Source organism: Colossoma macropomum, unplaced genomic scaffold (assembly GCF_904425465.1).
Source record: "Colossoma macropomum unplaced genomic scaffold, Colossoma_macropomum, whole genome shotgun sequence".
Taxonomy (NCBI): Eukaryota; Metazoa; Chordata; class Actinopteri; order Characiformes; family Serrasalmidae; genus Colossoma; species Colossoma macropomum.
Window position 1 is genome coordinate 25,401,185 of NW_023494793.1, and position 26,308 is coordinate 25,427,492.

General features: G+C 46.2%; 1 protein-coding gene and 34 non-coding genes across 35 annotated transcripts in view; 34 read left to right on the forward strand and 1 right to left on the reverse strand.

Moving 5' to 3' along the window:
- The window catches only part of LOC118813548 (ninjurin-1-like), a 27,874-nt gene extending 2,376 nt beyond the window's left edge, over positions 1 to 25,498 (reverse strand). The window contains exon 1 of the mRNA XM_036578939.1: positions 25,300 to 25,498. Coding sequence (XP_036434832.1) covers positions 25,300 to 25,492 — 193 coding nt within the window. The 5' untranslated portion in view covers positions 25,493 to 25,498. The remainder of the gene's footprint in view (positions 1 to 25,299) is intronic.
- trnaa-cgc lies at positions 668 to 739 on the forward strand. Its single transcript has one exon. It is a non-coding gene; the product is annotated as a tRNA-Ala (tRNA).
- Positions 1,027 to 1,098, forward strand: trnaa-ugc. Its single transcript has one exon. It is a non-coding gene; the product is annotated as a tRNA-Ala (tRNA).
- Positions 1,926 to 1,997, forward strand: trnat-cgu. Its single transcript has one exon. It is a non-coding gene; the product is annotated as a tRNA-Thr (tRNA).
- trnat-ugu lies at positions 2,092 to 2,163 on the forward strand. The gene has a single exon. It is a non-coding gene; the product is annotated as a tRNA-Thr (tRNA).
- trnaa-ugc lies at positions 2,298 to 2,369 on the forward strand. The gene has a single exon. It is a non-coding gene; the product is annotated as a tRNA-Ala (tRNA).
- On the forward strand, positions 3,876 to 3,947 carry trnaa-cgc. The gene has a single exon. It is a non-coding gene; the product is annotated as a tRNA-Ala (tRNA).
- On the forward strand, positions 4,232 to 4,303 carry trnaa-ugc. The gene has a single exon. It is a non-coding gene; the product is annotated as a tRNA-Ala (tRNA).
- On the forward strand, positions 5,131 to 5,202 carry trnat-cgu. Its single transcript has one exon. It is a non-coding gene; the product is annotated as a tRNA-Thr (tRNA).
- trnat-ugu lies at positions 5,297 to 5,368 on the forward strand. The gene has a single exon. It is a non-coding gene; the product is annotated as a tRNA-Thr (tRNA).
- trnaa-ugc lies at positions 5,503 to 5,574 on the forward strand. The gene has a single exon. It is a non-coding gene; the product is annotated as a tRNA-Ala (tRNA).
- Positions 7,081 to 7,152, forward strand: trnaa-cgc. Its single transcript has one exon. It is a non-coding gene; the product is annotated as a tRNA-Ala (tRNA).
- On the forward strand, positions 7,437 to 7,508 carry trnaa-ugc. Its single transcript has one exon. It is a non-coding gene; the product is annotated as a tRNA-Ala (tRNA).
- trnat-cgu lies at positions 8,336 to 8,407 on the forward strand. Its single transcript has one exon. It is a non-coding gene; the product is annotated as a tRNA-Thr (tRNA).
- On the forward strand, positions 8,502 to 8,573 carry trnat-ugu. The gene has a single exon. It is a non-coding gene; the product is annotated as a tRNA-Thr (tRNA).
- On the forward strand, positions 8,708 to 8,779 carry trnaa-ugc. Its single transcript has one exon. It is a non-coding gene; the product is annotated as a tRNA-Ala (tRNA).
- trnaa-cgc lies at positions 10,286 to 10,357 on the forward strand. The gene has a single exon. It is a non-coding gene; the product is annotated as a tRNA-Ala (tRNA).
- On the forward strand, positions 10,645 to 10,716 carry trnaa-ugc. The gene has a single exon. It is a non-coding gene; the product is annotated as a tRNA-Ala (tRNA).
- On the forward strand, positions 11,544 to 11,615 carry trnat-cgu. The gene has a single exon. It is a non-coding gene; the product is annotated as a tRNA-Thr (tRNA).
- On the forward strand, positions 11,710 to 11,781 carry trnat-ugu. The gene has a single exon. It is a non-coding gene; the product is annotated as a tRNA-Thr (tRNA).
- trnaa-ugc lies at positions 11,916 to 11,987 on the forward strand. Its single transcript has one exon. It is a non-coding gene; the product is annotated as a tRNA-Ala (tRNA).
- On the forward strand, positions 13,494 to 13,565 carry trnaa-cgc. The gene has a single exon. It is a non-coding gene; the product is annotated as a tRNA-Ala (tRNA).
- Positions 13,853 to 13,924, forward strand: trnaa-ugc. Its single transcript has one exon. It is a non-coding gene; the product is annotated as a tRNA-Ala (tRNA).
- Positions 14,752 to 14,823, forward strand: trnat-cgu. The gene has a single exon. It is a non-coding gene; the product is annotated as a tRNA-Thr (tRNA).
- Positions 14,918 to 14,989, forward strand: trnat-ugu. The gene has a single exon. It is a non-coding gene; the product is annotated as a tRNA-Thr (tRNA).
- Positions 15,124 to 15,195, forward strand: trnaa-ugc. Its single transcript has one exon. It is a non-coding gene; the product is annotated as a tRNA-Ala (tRNA).
- Positions 16,702 to 16,773, forward strand: trnaa-cgc. Its single transcript has one exon. It is a non-coding gene; the product is annotated as a tRNA-Ala (tRNA).
- Positions 17,061 to 17,132, forward strand: trnaa-ugc. The gene has a single exon. It is a non-coding gene; the product is annotated as a tRNA-Ala (tRNA).
- trnat-cgu lies at positions 17,960 to 18,031 on the forward strand. The gene has a single exon. It is a non-coding gene; the product is annotated as a tRNA-Thr (tRNA).
- Positions 18,126 to 18,197, forward strand: trnat-ugu. Its single transcript has one exon. It is a non-coding gene; the product is annotated as a tRNA-Thr (tRNA).
- On the forward strand, positions 18,332 to 18,403 carry trnaa-ugc. Its single transcript has one exon. It is a non-coding gene; the product is annotated as a tRNA-Ala (tRNA).
- On the forward strand, positions 19,910 to 19,981 carry trnaa-cgc. The gene has a single exon. It is a non-coding gene; the product is annotated as a tRNA-Ala (tRNA).
- trnaa-ugc lies at positions 20,269 to 20,340 on the forward strand. The gene has a single exon. It is a non-coding gene; the product is annotated as a tRNA-Ala (tRNA).
- Positions 21,168 to 21,239, forward strand: trnat-cgu. The gene has a single exon. It is a non-coding gene; the product is annotated as a tRNA-Thr (tRNA).
- Positions 21,334 to 21,405, forward strand: trnat-ugu. The gene has a single exon. It is a non-coding gene; the product is annotated as a tRNA-Thr (tRNA).
- Positions 25,499 to 26,308: the final 810 nt, after the last annotated feature.

The following is a 26,308-nucleotide window of genomic DNA, read 5'->3' on the forward strand; positions in this document are numbered from 1 at the left end:
CAAGCTGGAGTACACCTGACTCCACTTGTTTAATCAGCTGGTCTGAGTCTTCAAACAGCTGATCCGGTGATGTCCCACTTTGTTGAAATGAAAACCTGCAGCCCTTTGTGGAAAAGATTGGACACCCCTGCTTTAAGTTCAGTGTTCAAAACTGACTGCGCAAAGTTTACCTAGGCCATGAACAAAAACATTAGGCCCAGAATAATTGTGCCTCGCGAGAGCCCAAACTGGATGTGCAAATGTTGTATGTGTTGTCACGAATAAGACGAGTCCATCCATGGAATGCGACTCATTATACTGTTTTGCTAGGGTCTGTCATGGCGAATATTTCATTGCACGCGTGACATCTTGAGCAGGCCCCTCATCTTTTACAAGACGCCGTTTAATGATTGAGTGGCATGGTGGCCAAGTGACAAGGCGTCCATCTCATGAACCGAAAATCATGGGTTAAATCAACCCGTCTGTGGCTTTTTGCCAATGGTTCCCACCGATTGCATAAAGTGGCTTGTGGAGGTCCTCTTAGTTTGACTGTCGATTTTCACACACTCGATGCTCTGCCACAAGGGCATTTTGCTTTATAAAGAGAAACTCTACAAGCTGTGTCCTCTGTCGCGACCATACATTTGCAGCATTATCCGTTCGCATTCTTGGCTGGCTGCTGTGAGAAGGGGATGTAGCTCAGTGGTAGAGCGCATGCTTCGCATGTATGAGGTCCTGGGTTCAATCCCCAGCATCTCCAATGAGGCACAGTTATGGTTTACCACGCTACGATTAAAGCATGGCAGCAGTTCTAAGAACAGTAGTAGCTTGCCACGGCAAGCTTTGCTGAAGCGTGTTCTGCTCTAAAACGCCATAGATTGCGGGGGTTTTTACATGAACAGCCCCGTTCATGCCTTTCAGAGGTTGCTGGAGGTGAAATATGCCAACCAGTTAGGCTGGACTACCCATACTCATTGCAGAATTTTTCCCCGTGGCAGGTTCCGCTTTGCCTCTGGCTTACAGTTCCTGCGGTGACAGTCTCAAGGTGGGGATGTAGCTCAGTGGTAGAGCGCATGCTTTGCATGTATGAGGTCCAGGGTTCAATCCCCTGCATCTCCATACTCTTGGGTTCCATGCTGAAGCTTCACGAGCGTGTCTTTTTAATCAACCCCTTTACATATAACTAGCCCACCTTGGCTGCTGTTGCAACACAGTTGCAAATGAAAATCCTAAGTCTGCCAACTCACAAAATTCCTTCGGAAGAGACACGAAATGCATTCGCTCGGCTCACGTGTCCATGTTTTCGCAAGTGTGTATTAACAAGAGAGATGATGCAGTGATGTGATTTAGCACAGTTCAGGCAGCAGGAGGTGAATACCATCTCTGCAGTAAGGAGACTTGTTATAGAGCCTTATAGCAGTGGGCAAGAAAGATCTAGCACGGCGCACCCTAACACAGTGCAGTTGTAACAGTCTGCCACTGAATGTGCTTCTCTGTTTTTGCAGTGTAGCATGCAGGGGGTGTGAGGTATTGTCCAAGATGGCTAACAACTTGTTTAACACCTGAATCCACTTGTTCTCGGTCTTCAAACTGCTGATCAGTGATCTCCTGCTTTGTTGAAATGAAAACCTGCAGCCATACCGGCCTTTTGTGGATAAGATTGGACAATCCTGCTGTAAGCTGAATGTTAATAACTGTCTGTGCAAAGTGTACCTGGACCATGAACAAAAACTTTAGGCTTAGAACAATTGTGACACATGTCTTGCGGGAGCCCAAGCTGGATGTGCAAATGTTGCATGTGTTGTCATGAGTAAGGTGGGCCCATTCTTGAAATACGACTCAGTATGCCTTTTTTACAAGGGTTTCTTATGGCGACTAGGCCGTTGTACGCGTGACTTCTTAAGCAGAATCCTCATTGCTTACAAGGCCTCCAAGAGTACACCGTTGGCATGGTGGCCAAGTGGCAAGGCGTCGGTCTCGTAAACCGAAGATCACGGGTTCAACCCCCGTCCGTGCCTTTTTTGGCCTTTGCAGGCTTGTGCGCTTTGTTGTCGCTGGCTCACAGGCAAGCTTGCCCCGTGGTACGCGCCCCCATCAAAGGTGGCCCGTCGAGGCGCGATGGCCAAGTGGCAAGGCGTCGGTCTTGTAAACCGAAGATCACGGGTTCGAGCCCCGTTCGTGCCTTTTAGGGGCCGCCGGAAGAAAAAAAACCTGCAAACTAGCTCCATGGGAATATCCATACTTGTTGAATAATCCTTCCCAAATGCAAGCTTCGCTTTGTTTCTGCCTTGTAGTTCATGCTAGCTGTGCACCTCAGAGGGGATGTAGCTCAGTGGTAGAGCGCATGCTTTGCATGTATGAGGTCCAGGGTTCAATCCCCTGCATCTCCATACGCTTTGCTTCCATGTTGAAGTTTCGCGAGGCTCTTTAAATTTGACCGCTTTACAAATGGCTGGCCCACCTTTGCTGCACTTGCAACACAGTTCCAAAGAAACTTTCTTGGTACGGGAAGGCGCCAAGTCCCGTCAGAGCAGACAGAGAAAGCATTCGTGGGGCTCACGTGTAAAGCTTTGTGCGAACTGCAGTCCTCCTTCCTGCAATCCAGCTAATGCATTGCCAGGGGCTTGCAACGGGGATTTATTCCAGAACAGTTGTAACGAAGTTCACATTTACAGTTCCAGCAATGAAGACAACCTGCTGTGCTGTCTGATCTGAGAGATTATGACACTCAAAAGAATTTCGCGTGGGTTTGGTCTCATATCTCACATGACAAGTTACTAGTCTACATGCAAGCTTTAAATTAGCTTCAGCTACTGCGTACAAACAACAGTCAACAAGCCCATTTGTTTACACCTTTAGAGTGGGACGATGCCTTGATTGAAGTAAGTAAAACATGCACTCTTTGCTGGTAACACGAAAAGTTGTGTGTTTTGTCACAAATAAGGCGAGCCCATCCATGACATGTGACTCATTATACTTCTGTCTGTCATGACGACCAGGCCACTGCACACGTGACATATTGAGAGGGCACCTCATCTTTTACATGACGCTGTATAATGGTCGAGTGGCATGGTGGCCAAGTGGCAAGGCGTTTAATACCGCAAACCGAAAATCGTGGTTTAAACCTTCCCCGTCTGTGGCTTTTTGAATATGAGTGCCATGACTATAAGCCCGGGGTGTCCGCTGTTGTCCGCCGAGGGCCGGCCTGGCTGTAGGTTCTTACTCCCAACAAGCTGGAGTACACCTGAATCCACTTGTTTAATCAGCTGGTCTGAGTCTTCAAACAGCTGATCCGGTGATGTCCCACTTTGTTGAAATGAAAACCTGCAGCCCTTTGTGGAAAAGATTGGACACCCCTGCTTTAAGTTCAGTGTTCAAAACTGACTGCGCAAAGTTTACCTAGGCCATGAACAAAAACATTAGGCCCAGAATAATTGTGCCTCGCGAGAGCCCAAACTGGATGTGCAAATGTTGTATGTGTTGTCACGAATAAGACGAGTCCATCCATGGAATGCGACTCATTATACTGTTTTGCTAGGGTCTGTCATGGCGAATATTTCATTGCACGCGTGACATCTTGAGCAGGCCCCTCATCTTTTACAAGACGCCGTTTAATGATTGAGTGGCATGGTGGCCAAGTGACAAGGCGTCCATCTCATGAACCGAAAATCATGGGTTAAATCAACCCGTCTGTGGCTTTTTGCCAATGGTTCCCACCGATTGCATAAAGTGGCTTGTGGAGGTCCTCTTAGTTTGACTGTCGATTTTCACACACTCGATGCTCTGCCACAAGGGCATTTTGCTTTATAAAGAGAAACTCTACAAGCTGTGTCCTCTGTCGCGACCATACATTTGCAGCATTATCCGTTCGCATTCTTGGCTGGCTGCTGTGAGAAGGGGATGTAGCTCAGTGGTAGAGCGCATGCTTCGCATGTATGAGGTCCTGGGTTCAATCCCCAGCATCTCCAATGAGGCACAGTTATGGTTTACAACGCTACGATTAAAGCATGGCAGCAGTTCTAAGAACAGTAGTAGCTTGCCACGGCAAGCTTTGCTGAAGCGTGTTCTGCTCTAAAACGCCATAGATTGCGGGGGTTTTTACATGAACAGCCCCGTTCATGCCTTTCAGAGGTTGCTGGAGGTGAAATATGCCAACCAGTTAGGCTGGACTACCCATACTTGCAGAATTTTTCCCCGTGGCAGGTTCCGCTTTGCTTCTGGCTTACAGTTCATGCGGTGACAGTCTCAAGGTGGGGATGTAGCTCAGTGGTAGAGCGCATGCTTTGCATGTATGAGGTCCAGGGTTCAATCCCCTGCATCTCCATACTCTTGGGTTCCATGCTGAAGCTTCACGAGCGTGTCTTTTTAATCAACCCCTTTACATATAACTAGCCCACCTTGGCTGCTGTTGCAACACAGTTGCAAATGAAAATCCTAAGTCTGCCAACTCACAAAATTCCTTCGGAAGAGACACGAAATGCATTCGCTCGGCTCACGTGTCCATGTTTTCGCAAGTGTGTATTAACAAGAGAGATGATGCAGTGATGTGATTTAGCACAGTTCAGGCAGCAGGAGGTGAATACCATCTCTGCAGTAAGGAGACTTGTTATAGAGCCTTATAGCAGTGGGCAAGAAAGATCTAGCACGGCGCACCCTAACACAGTGCAGTTGTAACAGTCTGCCACTGAATGTGCTTCTCTGTTTTTGCAGTGTAGCATGCAGGGGGTGTGAGGTATTGTCCAAGATGGCTAACAACTTGCTTAACACCTGAATCCACTTGTTCTCGGTCTTCAAACTGCTGATCAGTGATCTCCTGCTTTGTTGAAATGAAAACCTGCAGCCATACCGGCCTTTTGTGGATAAGATTGGACAATCCTGCTGTAAGCTGAATGTTAATAACTGTCTGTGCAAAGTGTACCTGGACCATGAACAAAAACTTTAGGCTTAGAACAATTGTGACACATGTCTTGCGGGAGCCCAAGCTGGATGTGCAAATGTTGCATGTGTTGTCATGAGTAAGGTGGGCCCATTCTTGAAATACGACTCAGTATGCCTTTTTTACAAGGGTTTCTTATGGCGACTAGGCCGTTGTACGCGTGACTTCTTAAGCAGAATCCTCATTGCTTACAAGGCCTCCAAGAGTACACCGTTGGCATGGTGGCCAAGTGGCAAGGCGTCGGTCTCGTAAACCGAAGATCACGGGTTCAACCCCCGTCCGTGCCTTTTTTGGCCTTTGCAGGCTTGTGCGCTTTGTTGTCGCTGGCTCACAGGCAAGCTTGCCCCGTGGTACGCGCCCCCATCAAAGGTGGCCCGTCGAGGCGCGATGGCCAAGTGGCAAGGCGTCGGTCTTGTAAACCGAAGATCACGGGTTCGAGCCCCGTTCGTGCCTTTTAGGGGCCGCCGGAAGAAAAAAAACCTGCAAACTAGCTCCGTGGGAATATCCATACTTGTTGAATAATCCTTCCCAAATGCAAGCTTCGCTTTGTTTCTGCCTTGTAGTTCATGCTAGCTGTGCACCTCAGAGGGGATGTAGCTCAGTGGTAGAGCGCATGCTTTGCATGTATGAGGTCCAGGGTTCAATCCCCTGCATCTCCATACGCTTTGCTTCCATGTTGAAGTTTCGCGAGGCTCTTTAAATTTGACCGCTTTACAAATGGCTGGCCCACCTTTGCTGCACTTGCAACACAGTTCCAAAGAAACTTTCTTGGTACGGGAAGGCGCCAAGTCCCGTCAGAGCAGACAGAGAAAGCATTCGTGGGGCTCACGTGTAAAGCTTTGTGCGAACTGCAGTCCTCCTTCCTGCAATCCAGCTAATGCATTGCCAGGGGCTTGCAACGGGGATTTATTCCAGAACAGTTGTAACGAAGTTCACATTTACAGTTCCAGCAATGAAGACAACCTGCTGTGCTGTCTGATCTGAGAGATTATGACACTCAAAAGAATTTCGCGTGGGTTTGGTCTCATATCTCACATGACAAGTTACTAGTCTACATGCAAGCTTTAAATTAGCTTCAGCTACTGCGTACAAACAACAGTCAACAAGCCCATTTGTTTACACCTTTAGAGTGGGACGATGCCTTGATTGAAGTAAGTAAAACATGCACTCTTTGCTGGTAACACGAAAAGTTGTGTGTTTTGTCACAAATAAGGCGAGCCCATCCATGACATGTGACTCATTATACTTCTGTCTGTCATGACGACCAGGCCACTGCACACGTGACATATTGAGAGGGCACCTCATCTTTTACATGACGCTGTATAATGGTCGAGTGGCATGGTGGCCAAGTGGCAAGGCGTTTAATACCGCAAACCGAAAATCGTGGTTTAAACCTTCCCCGTCTGTGGCTTTTTGAATATGAGTGCCATGACTATAAGCCCGGGGTGTCCGCTGTTGTCCGCCGAGGGCCGGCCTGGCTGTAGGTTCTTACTCCCAACAAGCTGGAGTACACCTGAATCCACTTGTTTAATCAGCTGGTCTGAGTCTTCAAACAGCTGATCCGGTGATGTCCCACTTTGTTGAAATGAAAACCTGCAGCCCTTTGTGGAAAAGATTGGACACCCCTGCTTTAAGTTCAGTGTTCAAAACTGACTGCGCAAAGTTTACCTAGGCCATGAACAAAAACATTAGGCCCAGAATAATTGTGCCTCGCGAGAGCCCAAACTGGATGTGCAAATGTTGTATGTGTTGTCACGAATAAGACGAGTCCATCCATGGAATGCGACTCATTATACTGTTTTGCTAGGGTCTGTCATGGCGAATATTTCATTGCACGCGTGACATCTTGAGCAGGCCCCTCATCTTTTACAAGACGCCGTTTAATGATTGAGTGGCATGGTGGCCAAGTGACAAGGCGTCCATCTCATGAACCGAAAATCATGGGTTAAATCAACCCGTCTGTGGCTTTTTGCCAATGGTTCCCACCGATTGCATAAAGTGGCTTGTGGAGGTCCTCTTAGTTTGACTGTCGATTTTCACACACTCGATGCTCTGCCACAAGGGCATTTTGCTTTATAAAGAGAAACTCTACAAGCTGTGTCCTCTGTCGCGACCATACATTTGCAGCATTATCCGTTCGCATTCTTGGCTGGCTGCTGTGAGAAGGGGATGTAGCTCAGTGGTAGAGCGCATGCTTCGCATGTATGAGGTCCTGGGTTCAATCCCCAGCATCTCCAATGAGGCACAGTTATGGTTTACAACGCTACGATTAAAGCATGGCAGCAGTTCTAAGAACAGTAGTAGCTTGCCACGGCAAGCTTTGCTGAAGCGTGTTCTGCTCTAAAACGCCATAGATTGCGGGGGTTTTTACATGAACAGCCCCGTTCATGCCTTTCAGAGGTTGCTGGAGGTGAAATATGCCAACCAGTTAGGCTGGACTACCCATACTTGCAGAATTTTTCCCCGTGGCAGGTTCCGCTTTGCTTCTGGCTTACAGTTCATGCGGTGACAGTCTCAAGGTGGGGATGTAGCTCAGTGGTAGAGCGCATGCTTTGCATGTATGAGGTCCAGGGTTCAATCCCCTGCATCTCCATACTCTTGGGTTCCATGCTGAAGCTTCACGAGCGTGTCTTTTTAATCAACCCCTTTACATATAACTAGCCCACCTTGGCTGCTGTTGCAACACAGTTGCAAATGAAAATCCTAAGTCTGCCAACTCACAAAATTCCTTCGGAAGAGACACGAAATGCATTCGCTCGGCTCACGTGTCCATGTTTTCGCAAGTGTGTATTAACAAGAGAGATGATGCAGTGATGTGATTTAGCACAGTTCAGGCAGCAGGAGGTGAATACCATCTCTGCAGTAAGGAGACTTGTTATAGAGCCTTATAGCAGTGGGCAAGAAAGATCTAGCACGGCGCACCCTAACACAGTGCAGTTGTAACAGTCTGCCACTGAATGTGCTTCTCTGTTTTTGCAGTGTAGCATGCAGGGGGTGTGAGGTATTGTCCAAGATGGCTAACAACTTGCTTAACACCTGAATCCACTTGTTCTCGGTCTTCAAACTGCTGATCAGTGATCTCCTGCTTTGTTGAAATGAAAACCTGCAGCCATACCGGCCTTTTGTGGATAAGATTGGACAATCCTGCTGTAAGCTGAATGTTAATAACTGTCTGTGCAAAGTGTACCTGGACCATGAACAAAAACTTTAGGCTTAGAACAATTGTGACACATGTCTTGCGGGAGCCCAAGCTGGATGTGCAAATGTTGCATGTGTTGTCATGAGTAAGGTGGGCCCATTCTTGAAATACGACTCAGTATGCCTTTTTTACAAGGGTTTCTTATGGCGACTAGGCCGTTGTACGCGTGACTTCTTAAGCAGAATCCTCATTGCTTACAAGGCCTCCAAGAGTACACCGTTGGCATGGTGGCCAAGTGGCAAGGCGTCGGTCTCGTAAACCGAAGATCACGGGTTCAACCCCCGTCCGTGCCTTTTTTGGCCTTTGCAGGCTTGTGCGCTTTGTTGTCGCTGGCTCACAGGCAAGCTTGCCCCGTGGTACGCGCCCCCATCAAAGGTGGCCCGTCGAGGCGCGATGGCCAAGTGGCAAGGCGTCGGTCTTGTAAACCGAAGATCACGGGTTCGAGCCCCGTTCGTGCCTTTTAGGGGCCGCCGGAAGAAAAAAAACCTGCAAACTAGCTCCATGGGAATATCCATACTTGTTGAATAATCCTTCCCAAATGCAAGCTTCGCTTTGTTTCTGCCTTGTAGTTCATGCTAGCTGTGCACCTCAGAGGGGATGTAGCTCAGTGGTAGAGCGCATGCTTTGCATGTATGAGGTCCAGGGTTCAATCCCCTGCATCTCCATACGCTTTGCTTCCATGTTGAAGTTTCGCGAGGCTCTTTAAATTTGACCGCTTTACAAATGGCTGGCCCACCTTTGCTGCACTTGCAACACAGTTCCAAAGAAACTTTCTTGGTACGGGAAGGCGCCAAGTCCCGTCAGAGCAGACAGAGAAAGCATTCGTGGGGCTCACGTGTAAAGCTTTGTGCGAACTGCAGTCCTCCTTCCTGCAATCCAGCTAATGCATTGCCAGGGGCTTGCAACGGGGATTTATTCCAGAACAGTTGTAACGAAGTTCACATTTACAGTTCCAGCAATGAAGACAACCTGCTGTGCTGTCTGATCTGAGAGATTATGACACTCAAAAGAATTTCGCGTGGGTTTGGTCTCATATCTCACATGACAAGTTACTAGTCTACATGCAAGCTTTAAATTAGCTTCAGCTACTGCGTACAAACAACAGTCAACAAGCCCATTTGTTTACACCTTTAGAGTGGGAAGATGCCTTGATTGAAGTAAGTAAAACATGCACTCTTTGCTGGTAACACGAAAAGTTGTGTGTTTTGTCACAAATAAGGCGAGCCCATCCATGACATGTGACTCATTATACTTCTGTCTGTCATGACGACCAGGCCACTGCACACGTGACATATTGAGAGGGCACCTCATCTTTTACATGACGCTGTATAATGGTCGAGTGGCATGGTGGCCAAGTGGCAAGGCGTTTAATACCGCAAACCGAAAATCGTGGTTTAAACCTTCCCCGTCTGTGGCTTTTTGAATATGAGTGCCATGACTATAAGCCCGGGGTGTCCGCTGTTGTCCGCCGAGGGCCGGCCTGGCTGTAGGTTCTTACTCCCAACAAGCTGGAGTACACCTGAATCCACTTGTTTAATCAGCTGGTCTGAGTCTTCAAACAGCTGATCCGGTGATGTCCCACTTTGTTGAAATGAAAACCTGCAGCCCTTTGTGGAAAAGATTGGACACCCCTGCTTTAAGTTCAGTGTTCAAAACTGACTGCGCAAAGTTTACCTAGGCCATGAACAAAAACATTAGGCCCAGAATAATTGTGCCTCGCGAGAGCCCAAACTGGATGTGCAAATGTTGTATGTGTTGTCACGAATAAGACGAGTCCATCCATGGAATGCGACTCATTATACTGTTTTGCTAGGGTCTGTCATGGCGAATATTTCATTGCACGCGTGACATCTTGAGCAGGCCCCTCATCTTTTACAAGACGCCGTTTAATGATTGAGTGGCATGGTGGCCAAGTGACAAGGCGTCCATCTCATGAACCGAAAATCATGGGTTAAATCAACCCGTCTGTGGCTTTTTGCCAATGGTTCCCACCGATTGCATAAAGTGGCTTGTGGAGGTCCTCTTAGTTTGACTGTCGATTTTCACACACTCGATGCTCTGCCACAAGGGCATTTTGCTTTATAAAGAGAAACTCTACAAGCTGTGTCCTCTGTCGCGACCATACATTTGCAGCATTATCCGTTCGCATTCTTGGCTGGCTGCTGTGAGAAGGGGATGTAGCTCAGTGGTAGAGCGCATGCTTCGCATGTATGAGGTCCTGGGTTCAATCCCCAGCATCTCCAATGAGGTACAGTTATGGTTTACCACGCTACGATTAAAGCATGGCAGCAGTTCTAAGAACAGTAGTAGCTTGCCACGGCAAGCTTTGCTGAAGCGTGTTCTGCTCTAAAACGCCATAGATTGCGGGGGTTTTTACATGAACAGCCCCGTTCATGCCTTTCAGAGGTTGCTGGAGGTGAAATATGCCAACCAGTTAGGCTGGACTACCCATACTCATTGCAGAATTTTTCCCCGTGGCAGGTTCCGCTTTGCCTCTGGCTTACAGTTCCTGCGGTGACAGTCTCAAGGTGGGGATGTAGCTCAGTGGTAGAGCGCATGCTTTGCATGTATGAGGTCCAGGGTTCAATCCCCTGCATCTCCATACTCTTGGGTTCCATGCTGAAGCTTCACGAGCGTGTCTTTTTAATCAACCCCTTTACATATAACTAGCCCACCTTGGCTGCTGTTGCAACACAGTTGCAAATGAAAATCCTAAGTCTGCCAACTCACAAAATTCCTTCGGAAGAGACACGAAATGCATTCGCTCGGCTCACGTGTCCATGTTTTCGCAAGTGTGTATTAACAAGAGAGATGATGCAGTGATGTGATTTAGCACAGTTCAGGCAGCAGGAGGTGAATACCATCTCTGCAGTAAGGAGACTTGTTATAGAGCCTTATAGCAGTGGGCAAGAAAGATCTAGCACGGCGCACCCTAACACAGTGCAGTTGTAACAGTCTGCCACTGAATGTGCTTCTCTGTTTTTGCAGTGTAGCATGCAGGGGGTGTGAGGTATTGTCCAAGATGGCTAACAACTTGCTTAACACCTGAATCCACTTGTTCTCGGTCTTCAAACTGCTGATCAGTGATCTCCTGCTTTGTTGAAATGAAAACCTGCAGCCATACCGGCCTTTTGTGGATAAGATTGGACAATCCTGCTGTAAGCTGAATGTTAATAACTGTCTGTGCAAAGTGTACCTGGACCATGAACAAAAACTTTAGGCTTAGAACAATTGTGACACATGTCTTGCGGGAGCCCAAGCTGGATGTGCAAATGTTGCATGTGTTGTCATGAGTAAGGTGGGCCCATTCTTGAAATACGACTCAGTATGCCTTTTTTACAAGGGTTTCTTATGGCGACTAGGCCGTTGTACGCGTGACTTCTTAAGCAGAATCCTCATTGCTTACAAGGCCTCCAAGAGTACACCGTTGGCATGGTGGCCAAGTGGCAAGGCGTCGGTCTCGTAAACCGAAGATCACGGGTTCAACCCCCGTCCGTGCCTTTTTTGGCCTTTGCAGGCTTGTGCGCTTTGTTGTCGCTGGCTCACAGGCAAGCTTGCCCCGTGGTACGCGCCCCCATCAAAGGTGGCCCGTCGAGGCGCGATGGCCAAGTGGCAAGGCGTCGGTCTTGTAAACCGAAGATCACGGGTTCGAGCCCCGTTCGTGCCTTTTAGGGGCCGCCGGAAGAAAAAAAACCTGCAAACTAGCTCCGTGGGAATATCCATACTTGTTGAATAATCCTTCCCAAATGCAAGCTTCGCTTTGTTTCTGCCTTGTAGTTCATGCTAGCTGTGCACCTCAGAGGGGATGTAGCTCAGTGGTAGAGCGCATGCTTTGCATGTATGAGGTCCAGGGTTCAATCCCCTGCATCTCCATACGCTTTGCTTCCATGTTGAAGTTTCGCGAGGCTCTTTAAATTTGACCGCTTTACAAATGGCTGGCCCACCTTTGCTGCACTTGCAACACAGTTCCAAAGAAACTTTCTTGGTACGGGAAGGCGCCAAGTCCCGTCAGAGCAGACAGAGAAAGCATTCGTGGGGCTCACGTGTAAAGCTTTGTGCGAACTGCAGTCCTCCTTCCTGCAATCCAGCTAATGCATTGCCAGGGGCTTGCAACGGGGATTTATTCCAGAACAGTTGTAACGAAGTTCACATTTACAGTTCCAGCAATGAAGACAACCTGCTGTGCTGTCTGATCTGAGAGATTATGACACTCAAAAGAATTTCGCGTGGGTTTGGTCTCATATCTCACATGACAAGTTACTAGTCTACATGCAAGCTTTAAATTAGCTTCAGCTACTGCGTACAAACAACAGTCAACAAGCCCATTTGTTTACACCTTTAGAGTGGGAAGATGCCTTGATTGAAGTAAGTAAAACATGCACTCTTTGCTGGTAACACGAAAAGTTGTGTGTTTTGTCACAAATAAGGCGAGCCCATCCATGACATGTGACTCATTATACTTCTGTCTGTCATGACGACCAGGCCACTGCACACGTGACATATTGAGAGGGCACCTCATCTTTTACATGACGCTGTATAATGGTCGAGTGGCATGGTGGCCAAGTGGCAAGGCGTTTAATACCGCAAACCGAAAATCGTGGTTTAAACCTTCCCCGTCTGTGGCTTTTTGAATATGAGTGCCATGACTATAAGCCCGGGGTGTCCGCTGTTGTCCGCCGAGGGCCGGCCTGGCTGTAGGTTCTTACTCCCAACAAGCTGGAGTACACCTGAATCCACTTGTTTAATCAGCTGGTCTGAGTCTTCAAACAGCTGATCCGGTGATGTCCCACTTTGTTGAAATGAAAACCTGCAGCCCTTTGTGGAAAAGATTGGACACCCCTGCTTTAAGTTCAGTGTTCAAAACTGACTGCGCAAAGTTTACCTAGGCCATGAACAAAAACATTAGGCCCAGAATAATTGTGCCTCGCGAGAGCCCAAACTGGATGTGCAAATGTTGTATGTGTTGTCACGAATAAGACGAGTCCATCCATGGAATGCGACTCATTATACTGTTTTGCTAGGGTCTGTCATGGCGAATATTTCATTGCACGCGTGACATCTTGAGCAGGCCCCTCATCTTTTACAAGACGCCGTTTAATGATTGAGTGGCATGGTGGCCAAGTGACAAGGCGTCCATCTCATGAACCGAAAATCATGGGTTAAATCAACCCGTCTGTGGCTTTTTGCCAATGGTTCCCACCGATTGCATAAAGTGGCTTGTGGAGGTCCTCTTAGTTTGACTGTCGATTTTCACACACTCGATGCTCTGCCACAAGGGCATTTTGCTTTATAAAGAGAAACTCTACAAGCTGTGTCCTCTGTCGCGACCATACATTTGCAGCATTATCCGTTCGCATTCTTGGCTGGCTGCTGTGAGAAGGGGATGTAGCTCAGTGGTAGAGCGCATGCTTCGCATGTATGAGGTCCTGGGTTCAATCCCCAGCATCTCCAATGAGGCACAGTTATGGTTTACAACGCTACGATTAAAGCATGGCAGCAGTTCTAAGAACAGTAGTAGCTTGCCACGGCAAGCTTTGCTGAAGCGTGTTCTGCTCTAAAACGCCATAGATTGCGGGGGTTTTTACATGAACAGCCCCGTTCATGCCTTTCAGAGGTTGCTGGAGGTGAAATATGCCAACCAGTTAGGCTGGACTACCCATACTCGTTGCAGAATTTTTCCCCGTGGCAGGTTCCGCTTTGCTTCTGGCTTATAGTTCATGCGGTGACAGTCTCAAGGTGGGGATGTAGCTCAGTGGTAGAGCGCATGCTTTGCATGTATGAGGTCCAGGGTTCAATCCCCTGCATCTCCATACTCTTGGGTTCCATGCTGAAGCTTCACGAGCGTGTCTTTTTAATCAACCCCTTTACATATAACTAGCCCACCTTGGCTGCTGTTGCAACACAGTTGCAAATGAAAATCCTAAGTCTGCCAACTCACAAAATTCCTTCGGAAGAGACACGAAATGCATTCGCTCGGCTCACGTGTCCATGTTTTCGCAAGTGTGTATTAACAAGAGAGATGATGCAGTGATGTGATTTAGCACAGTTCAGGCAGCAGGAGGTGAATACCATCTCTGCAGTAAGGAGACTTGTTATAGAGCCTTATAGCAGTGGGCAAGAAAGATCTAGCACGGCGCACCCTAACACAGTGCAGTTGTAACAGTCTGCCACTGAATGTGCTTCTCTGTTTTTGCAGTGTAGCATGCAGGGGGTGTGAGGTATTGTCCAAGATGGCTAACAACTTGCTTAACACCTGAATCCACTTGTTCTCGGTCTTCAAACTGCTGATCAGTGATCTCCTGCTTTGTTGAAATGAAAACCTGCAGCCATACCGGCCTTTTGTGGATAAGATTGGACAATCCTGCTGTAAGCTGAATGTTAATAACTGTCTGTGCAAAGTGTACCTGGACCATGAACAAAAACTTTAGGCTTAGAACAATTGTGACACATGTCTTGCGGGAGCCCAAGCTGGATGTGCAAATGTTGCATGTGTTGTCATGAGTAAGGTGGGCCCATTCTTGAAATACGACTCAGTATGCCTTTTTTACAAGGGTTTCTTATGGCGACTAGGCCGTTGTACGCGTGACTTCTTAAGCAGAATCCTCATTGCTTACAAGGCCTCCAAGAGTACACCGTTGGCATGGTGGCCAAGTGGCAAGGCGTCGGTCTCGTAAACCGAAGATCACGGGTTCAACCCCCGTCCGTGCCTTTTTTGGCCTTTGCAGGCTTGTGCGCTTTGTTGTCGCTGGCTCACAGGCAAGCTTGCCCCGTGGTACGCGCCCCCATCAAAGGTGGCCCGTCGAGGCGCGATGGCCAAGTGGCAAGGCGTCGGTCTTGTAAACCGAAGATCACGGGTTCGAGCCCCGTTCGTGCCTTTTAGGGGCCGCCGGAAGAAAAAAAACCTGCAAACTAGCTCCGTGGGAATATCCATACTTGTTGAATAATCCTTCCCAAATGCAAGCTTCGCTTTGTTTCTGCCTTGTAGTTCATGCTAGCTGTGCACCTCAGAGGGGATGTAGCTCAGTGGTAGAGCGCATGCTTTGCATGTATGAGGTCCAGGGTTCAATCCCCTGCATCTCCATACGCTTTGCTTCCATGTTGAAGTTTCGCGAGGCTCTTTAAATTTGACCGCTTTACAAATGGCTGGCCCACCTTTGCTGCACTTGCAACACAGTTCCAAAGAAACTTTCTTGGTACGGGAAGGCGCCAAGTCCCGTCAGAGCAGACAGAGAAAGCATTCGTGGGGCTCACGTGTAAAGCTTTGTGCGAACTGCAGTCCTCCTTCCTGCAATCCAGCTAATGCATTGCCAGGGGCTTGCAACGGGGATTTATTCCAGAACAATTGTAACGAAGTTCACATTTACAGTTCCAGCAATGAAGACAACCTGCTGTGCTGTCTGATCTGAGAGATTATGACACTCAAAAGAATTTCGCGTGGGTTTGGTCTCATATCTCACATGACAAGTTACTAGTCTACATGCAAGCTTTAAATTAGCTTCAGCTACTGCGTACAAACAACAGTCAACAAGCCCATTTGTTTACACCTTTAGAGTGGGAAGATGCCTTGATTGAAGTAAGTAAAACATGCACTCTTTGCTGGTAACACGAAAAGTTGTGTGTTTTGTCACAAATAAGGCGAGCCCATCCATGACATGTGACTCATTATACTTCTGTCTGTCATGACGACAAGGCCACTGCACACGTGACATATTGAGAGGGCACCTCATCTTTTACATGACGCTGTATAATGGTCGAGTGGCATGGTGGCCAAGTGGCAAGGCGTTTAATACCGCAAACCGAAAATCGTGGTTTAAACCTTCCCCGTCTGTGGCTTTTTGAATATGAGTGCCATGACTATAAGCCCGGGGTGTCCGCTGTTGTCCGCCGAGGGCCGGCCTGGCTGTAGGTTCTTACTCCCAACAAGCTGGAGTACACCTGAATCCACTTGTTTAATCAGCTGGTCTGAGTCTTCAAACAGCTGATCCGGTGATGTCCCACTTTGTTGAAATGAAAACCTGCAGCCGTGTGTGGAAAAGATTGGACACCCCTGCTTTAAGTTCAGTGTTCAAAACTGACTGCGCAAAGTTTACCTAGGCCATGAACAAAAACATTAGGCCCAGAATAATTGTGCCTCGCGAGAGCCCAAACTGGATGTGCAAATGTTGTATGTGTTGTCACGAATAAGACGAGTCCATCCATGGAATGCGACTCATTATACTGTTTTGCTAGGGTCTGTCATGGCGAATATTTCATTGCACGCGTGACATCTTGAGCAGGCCCCTCATCTTTTACAAGACGCCGTTTAATGATTGAGTGGCATGGTGGCCAAGTGACAAGGCGTCCATCTCATGAACCGAAAATCATGGGTTAAATCAACCCGTCTGTGGCTTTTGGCCAATGGTTCCCACCGATTGCATAAAGTGGCTTGTGGAGGTCCTCTTAGTTTGACTGTCGATTTTCACACACTCGATGCTCTGCCACAAGGGCATTTTGCTTTATAAAGAGAAACTCTACAAGCTGTGTCCTCTGTCGCGACCATACATTTGCAGCATTATCCGTTCGCATTCTTGGCTGGCTGCTGTGAGCAGGGGATGTAGCTCAGTGGTAGAGCGCATGCTTCGCATGTATGAGGTCCTGGGTTCAATCCCCAGCATCTCCAATGAGGCACAGTTATGGTTTGCAACGCTACGATTAAAGCATGGCAGCAGTTCTAAGAACAGTAGTAGCTTGCCACGGCAAGCTTTGCTGAAGCGTGTTCTGCTCTAAAACGCCATAGATTGCGGGGGTTTTTACATGAACAGCCCCGTTCATGCCTTTCAGAGGTTGCTGGAGGTGAAATATGCCAACCAGTTAGGCTGGACTACCCATACTCATTGCAGAATTTTTCCCCGTGGCAGGTTCCGCTTTGCCTCTGGCTTACAGTTCATGCGGTGACAGTCTCAAGGTGGGGATGTAGCTCAGTGGTAGAGCGCATGCTTTGCATGTATGAGGTCCAGGGTTCAATCCCCTGCATCTCCATACTCTTGGGTTCCATGCTGAAGCTTCACGAGCGTGTCTTTTTAATCAACCCCTTTACATATAACTAGCCCACCTTGGCTGCTGTTGCAACACAGTTGCAAATGAAAATCCTAAGTCTGCCAACTCACAAAATTCCTTCGGAAGAGACACGAAATGCATTCGCTCGGCTCACGTGTCCATGTTTTCGCAAGTGTGTATTAACAAGAGAGATGATGCAGTGATGTGATTTAGCACAGTTCAGGCAGCAGGAGGTGAATACCATCTCTGCAGTAAGGAGACTTGTTATAGAGCCTTATAGCAGTGGGCAAGAAAGATCTAGCACGGCGCACCCTAACACAGTGCAGTTGTAACAGTCTGCCACTGAATGTGCTTCTCTGTTTTTGCAGTGTAGCATGCAGGGGGTGTGAGGTATTGTCCAAGATGGCTAACAACTTGCTTAACACCTGAATCCACTTGTTCTCGGTCTTCAAACTGCTGATCAGTGATCTCCTGCTTTGTTGAAATGAAAACCTGCAGCCATACCGGCCTTTTGTGGATAAGATTGGACAATCCTGCTGTAAGCTGAATGTTAATAACTGTCTGTGCAAAGTGTACCTGGACCATGAACAAAAACTTTAGGCTTAGAACAATTGTGACACATGTCTTGCGGGAGCCCAAGCTGGATGTGCAAATGTTGCATGTGTTGTCATGAGTAAGGTGGGCCCATTCTTGAAATACGACTCAGTATGCCTTTTTTACAAGGGTTTCTTATGGCGACTAGGCCGTTGTACGCGTGACTTCTTAAGCAGAATCCTCATTGCTTACAAGGCCTCCAAGAGTACACCGTTGGCATGGTGGCCAAGTGGCAAGGCGTCGGTCTCGTAAACCGAAGATCACGGGTTCAACCCCCGTCCGTGCCTTTTTTGGCCTTTGCAGGCTTGTGCGCTTTGTTGTCGCTGGCTCACAGGCAAGCTTGCCCCGTGGTACGCGCCCCCATCAAAGGTGGCCCGTCGAGGCGCGATGGCCAAGTGGCAAGGCGTCGGTCTTGTAAACCGAAGATCACGGGTTCGAGCCCCGTTCGTGCCTTTTAGGGGCCGCCGGAAGAAAAAAAACCTGCAAACTAGCTCCGTGGGAATATCCATACTTGTTGAATAATCCTTCCCAAATGCAAGCTTCGCTTTGTTTCTGCCTTGTAGTTCATGCTAGCTGTGCACCTCAGAGGGGATGTAGCTCAGTGGTAGAGCGCATGCTTTGCATGTATGAGGTCCAGGGTTCAATCCCCTGCATCTCCATACGCTTTGCTTCCATGTTGAAGTTTCGCGAGGCTCTTTAAATTTGACCGCTTTACAAATGGCTGGCCCACCTTTGCTGCACTTGCAACACAGTTCCAAAGAAACTTTCTTGGTACGGGAAGGCGCCAAGTCCCGTCAGAGCAGACAGAGAAAGCATTCGTGGGGCTCACGTGTAAAGCTTTGTGCGAACTGCAGTCCTCCTTCCTGCAATCCAGCTAATGCATTGCCAGGGGCTTGCAACGGGGATTTATTCCAGAACAGTTGTAACGAAGTTCACATTTACAGTTCCAGCAATGAAGACAACCTGCTGTGCTGTCTGATCTGAGAGATTATGACACTCAAAAGAATTTCGCGTGGGTTTGGTCTCATATCTCACATGACAAGTTACTAGTCTACATGCAAGCTTTAAATTAGCTTCAGCTACTGCGTACAAACAACAGTCAACAAGCCCATTTGTTTACACCTTTAGAGTGGGAAGATGCCTTGATTGAAGTAAGTAAAACATGCACTCTTTGCTGGTAACACGAAAAGTTGTGTGTTTTGTCACAAATAAGGCGAGCCCATCCATGACATGTGACTCATTATACTTCTGTCTGTCATGACGACCAGGCCACTGCACACGTGACATATTGAGAGGGCACCTCATCTTTTACATGACGCTGTATAATGGTCGAGTGGCATGGTGGCCAAGTGGCAAGGCGTTTAATACCGCAAACCGAAAATCGTGGTTTAAACCTTCCCCGTCTGTGGCTTTTTGAATATGAGTGCCATGACTATAAGCCCGGGGTGTCCGCTGTTGTCCGCCGAGGGCCGGCCTGGCTGTAGGTTCTTACTCCCAACAAGCTGGAGTACACCTGAATCCACTTGTTTAATCAGCTGGTCTGAGTCTTCAAACAGCTGATCCGGTGATGTCCCACTTTGTTGAAATGAAAACCTGCAGCCCTTTGTGGAAAAGATTGGACACCCCTGCTTTAAGTTCAGTGTTCAAAACTGACTGCGCAAAGTTTACCTAGGCCATGAACAAAAACATTAGGCCCAGAATAATTGTGCCTCGCGAGAGCCCAAACTGGATGTGCAAATGTTGTATGTGTTGTCACGAATAAGACGAGTCCATCCATGGAATGCGACTCATTATACTGTTTTGCTAGGGTCTGTCATGGCGAATATTTCATTGCACGCGTGACATCTTGAGCAGGCCCCTCATCTTTTACAAGACGCCGTTTAATGATTGAGTGGCATGGTGGCCAAGTGACAAGGCGTCCATCTCATGAACCGAAAATCATGGGTTAAATCAACCCGTCTGTGGCTTTTTGCCAATGGTTCCCACCGATTGCATAAAGTGGCTTGTGGAGGTCCTCTTAGTTTGACTGTCGATTTTCACACACTCGATGCTCTGCCACAAGGGCATTTTGCTTTATAAAGAGAAACTCTACAAGCTGTGTCCTCTGTCGCGACCATACATTTGCAGCATTATCCGTTCGCATTCTTGGCTGGCTGCTGTGAGCAGGGGATGTAGCTCAGTGGTAGAGCGCATGCTTCGCATGTATGAGGTCCTGGGTTCAATCCCCAGCATCTCCAATGAGGTACAGTTATGGTTTACCACGCTACGATTAAAGCATGGCAGCAGTTCTAAGAACAGTAGTAGCTTGCCACGGCAAGCTTTGCTGAAGCGTGTTCTGCTCTAAAACGCCATAGATTGCGGGGGTTTTTACATGAACAGCCCCGTTCATGCCTTTCAGAGGTTGCTGGAGGTGAAATATGCCAACCAGTTAGGCTGGACTACCCATACTCATTGCAGAATTTTTCCCCGTGGCAGGTTCCGCTTTGCCTCTGGCTTACAGTTCCTGCGGTGACAGTCTCAAGGTGGGGATGTAGCTCAGTGGTAGAGCGCATGCTTTGCATGTATGAGGTCCAGGGTTCAATCCCCTGCATCTCCATACTCTTGGGTTCCATGCTGAAGCTTCACGAGCGTGTCTTTTTAATCAACCCCTTTACATATAACTAGCCCACCTTGGCTGCTGTTGCAACACAGTTGCAAATGAAAATCCTAAGTCTGCCAACTCACAAAATTCCTTCGGAAGAGACACGAAATGCATTCGCTCGGCTCACGTGTCCATGTTTTCGCAAGTGTGTATTAACAAGAGAGATGATGCAGTGATGTGATTTAGCACAGTTCAGGCAGCAGGAGGTGAATACCATCTCTGCAGTAAGGAGACTTGTTATAGAGCCTTATAGCAGTGGGCAAGAAAGATCTAGCACGGCGCACCCTAACACAGTGCAGTTGTAACAGTCTGCCACTGAATGTGCTTCTCTGTTTTTGCAGTGTAGCATGCAGGGGGTGTGAGGTACTGTCCAAGATGGCTAACAACTTGTTTAACACCTGAATCCACTTGTTCTCGGTCTTCAAACTGCTGATCAGTGATCTCCTGCTTTGTTGAAATGAAAACCTGCAGCCATACCGGCCTTTTGTGGATAAGATTGGACAATCCTGCTGTAAGCTGAATGTTAATAACTGTCTGTGCAAAGTGTACCTGGACCATGAACAAAAACTTTAGGCTTAGAACAATTGTGACACATGTCTTGCGGGAGCCCAAGCTGGATGTGCAAATGCTGCATGTGTTGTCATGAGTAAGGTGGGCCCATTCTTGAAATACGACTCAGTATGCCTTTTTTACAAGGGTTTCTTATGGCGACTAGGCCGTTGTACGCGTGACTTCTTAAGCAGAATCCTCATTGCTTACAAGGCCTCCAAGAGTACACCGTTGGCATGGTGGCCAAGTGGCAAGGCGTCGGTCTCGTAAACCGAAGATCACGGGTTCAACCCCCGTCCGTGCCTTTTTTGGCCTTTGCAGGCTTGTGCGCTTTGTTGTCGCTGGCTCACAGGCAAGCTTGCCCCGTGGTACGCGCCCCCATCAAAGGTGGCCCGTCGAGGCGCGATGGCCAAGTGGCAAGGCGTCGGTCTTGTAAACCGAAGATCACGGGTTCGAGCCCCGTTCGTGCCTTTTAGGGGCCGCCGGAAGAAAAAAAACCTGCAAACTAGCTCCGTGGGAATATCCATACTTGTTGAATAATCCTTCCCAAATGCAAGCTTCGCTTTGTTTCTGCCTTGTAGTTCATGCTAGCTGTTTTTAATGTCAATTTTCGTATACTCTATGCTCTGCCACATGGGCTTTCTGCTTGCTAAAGAGCTGCTTGACATGCTGTGTCCTCTGTCGCGACCATACATTTGCAGCATTGTCCATTCTCGTTTTTGGCTGGCTGCTGTGAGAAGGGGATGTAGCTCAGTGGTAGAGCACATGCTTTGCATGTATGTGGCCAAGCGTTCAATCTCCTGCATCTCCATATGCTTTGCTTCCCCATTGAAGCTTCATGAGGCTTTTTAAATTCAACCGCTTTACAAATGGCTGGCCCACCTTTGCTGCACTTGCAACACAGATTCAAAGTAGCTTTCTTGGTACGCGAAGGCCTCAAGTCCCATCAGAGCAGACAGAGAAAGCATTCGTGGGGCTCACATGTCCTTACTGTAAAGTGTAGAGCTTTGTGCAAACTGCAGCCGTCCTTTCTGTAATCTAGCTAGGACATTGCCAGGGGCTTGCAACAGGGATTTATCCCAAAACAATTGTAGCGATCACATTTACAATTCCAGCAATGAAGATATCCTGCTGTGCTGTCTGGTCTGAGACATTATGTCACTTAAAAGAATTTGACGTGGGTTTGGTCTCATTTCTCACATGACAAGTTACTAGTCTCCATTCAAGCTTTGTATTAGTTTCAAGTAGTTCGTACAAGCAGCATTCAACAATACTATTTGTGTACACCTTTACAGTGGGAAGATGCCTTGATTGAAGCACCAATAAGGTGAACCCATCTATGAAATTTGACTCATTATACTTTATTACGATGGTCTCTTGTAGAGATGTTCACATTTATAATTCCAGCAATTGAGATGTCCTTCTGTGCTGTCTGACCTGAGACATTATTTCACCCAAAATTATTTCACATGGATTCTGCCTCATTTCTCTCATGAGAAGTTACTAGCCTCCATGTAAGCTTTGAATTTGTTTTTTTTTTTTCGACTTTCGACTTCTGCTCTGCTCTTTATAAACTCATGTTGGAGTTGCTTTACCAAAGATGGTGATTGTTGACTGACATGCAACTTGTCTCTGTTTCACGCTTACGAATTGAACCGAACCAGAAACGCACTAAACACAAACTAAACTGATAAATTAGGACCACCATTCCATTAATGGGGAAAATTAATAAAAACTTATAATCAATTACTTTTAAGTTACTTTGCTAATCAATTTTGTCACTGGTAAAATTACCAGTTTTGTTTCAGGAAATGCTCTCATCCTTTTATCATTTGCCCTTGTTTTGTTTTATAAGCAAACTATCTGTAATAAATGCCAAGCACTCATCAATATTCCAGTCCAACTCATCCTTTTACAAATATCTTGGTCTTTATAAAGAAAATAATTTAGTAAATGTTTTCCATATTAAAAATAAACAGAATTAGATTGAAAATAAATAAATATGGCATGACAGTATTCAATCAAATACATATCTGGTGAAATTGTTTTAGCTGTGAAATAGAACCACACTCAGTGTGTTCTTTTTTAATACCCTCTCAAGTAGTTTAGCATAATGCCACTCTTCACTAGAAAGTGAAGTCATGACGAACCCTGGTAATGCTGGCAAATTCTGAATGAATTCCCCTGGTCACTGTCAATTATACAGGCTTGCTTTGTTTTGATGAGCGTGAATGAAAGTTGAATCCAAAGAAAAAGAAAAATCATTCCAGTGTTGTTGTAGTTCACCTGTTTAACCACTAGAGGTGTGTGTATCTGCAAATTAGAATCATGCACCTTTAATGTGAAAAGAGAGGTTTCAGAAGAGGTGAAGTGACTTATTTGGCTTCTACAAATGCTCACAGTCAGCTTGGTCTTAGAATTTTACTCACATAAATTGTGTCACATAGACACAAAGATTCTAAGAACACTTTGAGAGGGGTCACATCTTCAAGAGAAAGGACATCTTTGATTAACAGTACTAAAGATTTACTGCTGTTCTGACCTATACAATCAACATTTTTAGGTTCTCTAAAAATGAATCATACAAGAATGGTTCAATTTGATTCAGAGGTCTCTTTGAGCTTTATTTTTGAAAACAACAACTTTCACAATGCATTGCAGCAGCCAGCTACTTAGACACTCCCAGATTATGTCCCATTATCCCAAAGGAGCATGTTTACCTTTAAGCATGCAGAGTGAAACCCCAGCCTTGTCTGAAACCCCAGCTCCTTTTCAGAAATTTCTACTTACAATTGTGTAGGTATGACATGATTTGTGTTCAGGTGGTTCTGGTCAGAAAACAACAATCCTTTACTTTGTTTTGTTATTGAATGAGTGATGTTTTCTGTGAACAATATATGACTATGATATATGACTATCATATATGATGTGAATATATGATTTCTTTAGCCCACTAAAGCAATCTTTCAGCAAATAGATTCTACATCCATAGATATGGGTGACTAGTCAGTGGTAGCCATTTGCTCTTCTGTCATTCATGGCCATTATCAAATGAAATACTAGTTAAGCATTCTGTGCTGCAAACAGATTCTCTGGTTGGTCCACCAGGCTTTTGCCCAGTCAGAAGTCAGAATACTATCTAGGGTAAACAAATGTACTATGCTCTTTTACAAACTATGTTTTTTTTAGCAGAGTGACTGATTTGGTTAAAGAATATCTGTATATCTTTCCTCTTGCTCCACTCAGCAGCACAAACACCGTATGTGTGAATAGCCCACGTGTCTAAGTTGGAGGTCACATGGCCGTGTCTCTCGCGCCCCACTTATACACACACACAGAGTGAAACAGAAGTTTACTTAAATCCCAAAAGAAGCTGAAACTGACCCAAATGTATCCACATGTTAACATGTGAAACACAACATATTTATTAAAATAATCTTTTTACGTCTAACAATTTTTCTATGCCCTCGTATCACTGGTGAATATTCTTATTGTTCTTGTAAAAAGTCTTTTAATGAATAGTTGTCAGTGTCTCCTCACAGAGATATCTTTTTGTGATATTACATGCACATTTGCCCTCCTTCAGGTTTAGTATAATCAGTGTCAACATAAAAAAGCATATAAACATATATTTTATTTTCAAACCTTTTTCCATGGCTGCAGTTCATTTACAAAATAGTTTGTTGGGAAAACCCAACTCTGTGAACAATGCATGATGGGTTAAGAACCCACAAGCGAAACATGCATGTGGAAAACAGCAGTGTTTCTGGTTGTGTGCTTAAAATCCCTACTATTACATGCAGTTACACCAGTTTTCAGACTGTTCTGTGCAGTTTCAATACGCTGGCTTTTCTCAAGCTTTGTGATAGGATTGGGAAGGCATTGACCCCCCCCCTTCTTTGGATTGGCGAAGGGGTCGAACAATCCACTGACCCCTGTAATTGGCGCCTATGAATAAGTTACCATTTTTTGCAAACAGTTAACACCTACTGCCCTGCCGGTTGTACTTTGAAACTGAAATTCTAAAAGGAAAGTCTATCCACTCGATGGCCACCATCAAGGAATTATTTCCAGTCATACAAGACCTGACTCGTTTCTCTTTTAATGGAGAGAAACCTATGAACCCCAAACTAAAACTTAAATTAATGTTTTAAAAACATACTTGACATCACTGACAAATGCATTAGAAAAATTTTTTTCATTCAGAAATGTTCTCCTTGTGACGAGCACAGATTTTGATGCGTAAAATTAGAATATTATCCCTTTAATTTTGTGTATTCAAGTATTCTCAAAACATTTTCCCATCAGGTGATGTGACTATGCCTCGAAAACAAAGTCCTAGTAAATCTCTGTGTGTTATCTTACCTATAAAGATGAGCAACACACCCACCACTATTTGCAGACATAGTGACAGGCTGATGAGAGTAATAAGGGAAGTGTAGAAGGTGAACTGTGGGCCCTGCTCCAGCACTGCCTTTAGCTGAGAGGCATTAGCCATTAACAGTGCTATGTCGAGCATGCTCTCTGCTGCACTCTTCTTGTTGGCATAGTGGTTCATATTCAGAGAGGAAGGGGGCACATGTCGATCATGGAAGGCCTGAAGAGAGGGAAAGAAGTGAGGAGGGGTGGAAGTGAAAAGAATTGATATATATTTGTAGATAGGGTCATCTCTTACCACAGATGCAATTAAATAATACAATGATAGGATGAATAGTTTTGTCGCCTATGCTTGAGAAATGAATACACCCTTACTTCCTGTCTCACTCTTCAGTACTATAAATGGACATTTACAGTAATGCATAATTTAATTGCTATTGATTTCCTTTTATCTGCAGTCCCAGAGCTCCATTTATATATGTGTGTGTGTGTGTGTGTGTGTGTGTGTGTGTGTGTGTGTGCGTGTGTGCGTGTGGGTGTGTGTGTGTGCGTTTGTGTGTGTGGAAAGATACTTGTGTGATTCTTCATTTTTCACTGGATATTGACTGGCCATAAGTATAGGGTTGATGACATCTAAGCAGTGAAGTGATTCTGAGGCTATATGTGTGGGTGTGTGTGTATAAGAGACAGAGTGTACTGATTCTTACACTACTATCTGACTAGGATCTCATTCTTAAGCTCATGTGGGTTATTAACAGCTCTATTCAAAAGGCATTTTAAACAAACTAAGTGTGTTCATTTTTATTTTTTCCTAATTTCCACTGCATGAATACAAAACCATCCTGAGAGACTCAGTAAAATAAGCTTAACTTTTTGTTAACCAATCTAAAAGAGGCTGAAATGTAATATACAATATGTATTGTTGTAACTTAGAATGCATGTAATTGGCCAAGATTGGAATCTGCAAACACGTGATGAGCAATTGGCCAATTTATAA